Source organism: Artemia franciscana, unplaced genomic scaffold, assembly GCF_032884065.1.
Source record: "Artemia franciscana unplaced genomic scaffold, ASM3288406v1 Scaffold_5783, whole genome shotgun sequence".
Lineage (NCBI taxonomy): Eukaryota > Metazoa > Arthropoda > Branchiopoda > Anostraca > Artemiidae > Artemia > Artemia franciscana.
Genome location: NW_027066107.1, coordinates 18,468 through 19,632, shown reverse-complemented (window position 1 = coordinate 19,632; position 1,165 = coordinate 18,468). Strand labels below are relative to the sequence as shown.

The 1,165-nt window shown below is 32.7% G+C and overlaps 1 protein-coding gene across 1 annotated transcript; it reads left to right on the top strand.

Moving 5' to 3' along the window:
- Nucleotides 1-128: 128 nt before the first annotated feature.
- Nucleotides 129-581, top strand: LOC136043413 (zinc finger protein 664-like; the record flags this gene model as incomplete). Its single annotated transcript, XM_065728320.1, has 1 exon — nt 129-581. A coding segment is annotated over one exon (453 nt), but the record flags the coding sequence as incomplete, so codon positions are not given.
- Between the last annotated feature and the right edge of the window lie 584 nt (nt 582-1,165).

Below are 1,165 nucleotides of genomic sequence, written 5' to 3'. Positions count from 1 at the left end.
AGAGTTTTGGTTACTATTGAGCCGGGTCGCTCCTTACAACAGTTCGTTACCACCAACTCTTTAATATGATTGACAATGTCTTATGATGTGTTAGGTTTTTTCATCCCCTTTACTTTATTTTATTTTAGGAGTCGCAGATACTTCATCAAGTAATACCAATACACTTCTGGAAGCCTCAAATTCTAATTTGGGGAATTGTTACCAAAGAGTGCATACACGCGGAAAACCGTACAAATGTGAAGTGTGTTCTAAGAGCTTTTCTCAGTTGCGCAATTTGAAGATACATCTTAGAGTGCACACAGGTGAAAAACCGTTTAAATGTAATTCGTGCAAAAAGTGTTTTTCTCAATTAAACCATTTGATTAAACATCAAAGACTGCATACTGGTGAGAAACCATATAAATGTGATTTGTGCAAAAAGTGTTTTACTCAGTCAAGCAGTTTGATTAAACATCAAAGAGTGCATACTGGTGAGAAACCATATAAATGTGATTTGTGCAAAAAGTGTTTTACTCAGTCAAGCAGTTTGAATCTTCACCAAAGAGTGCATACGCGTGAGAAACCGTTTAAGTGTGATCTATGTGAGAGAAAATTTTCTGATAAATCGAATCTGAACCGTCATATATCAAACCATTCTAAGAAAGGGCATTCTAGTTTATAATAAGAACCTGTTACAGAATAATATCTTTCTGTAAACAGGTTTGTATAATCTGGGGACATGGCCAAGGAGAGGTTTGAAGACAATTTTGAACCCCCGTATAAAAAAAGACAAGAAAAATATTTTTTGTTTTGTAAATGTTTCTTTCTTTTTCTCTTTTTCTCTGTCTTTCCCTTAGTCTCTCTTATGTTTTTCTCCTAATTTTTATAATTGTTTTCTATATTCATCCTTTTTTATTGGTTGGTTTGAAAGGGTATTCTTTTAATTTATACTAACGTAAATAATATTGGGACATGGCCAATGAGAAGTATAAAAAGACTTTTCAACCCCCTATTGAATAAAAATCAAGACCTCGTAACATATTTTCTTTGTAATTGTTATGCTTTTTCACAGCTATTATTATATACCCTGTTATTTGAGTTAGTATCATGTGGTATTATTTTGTATTATTTGTTGTTTTTTGCCATGGCCTTAAGTGGCTTTTGTTGCAATAAATATCTATCTATC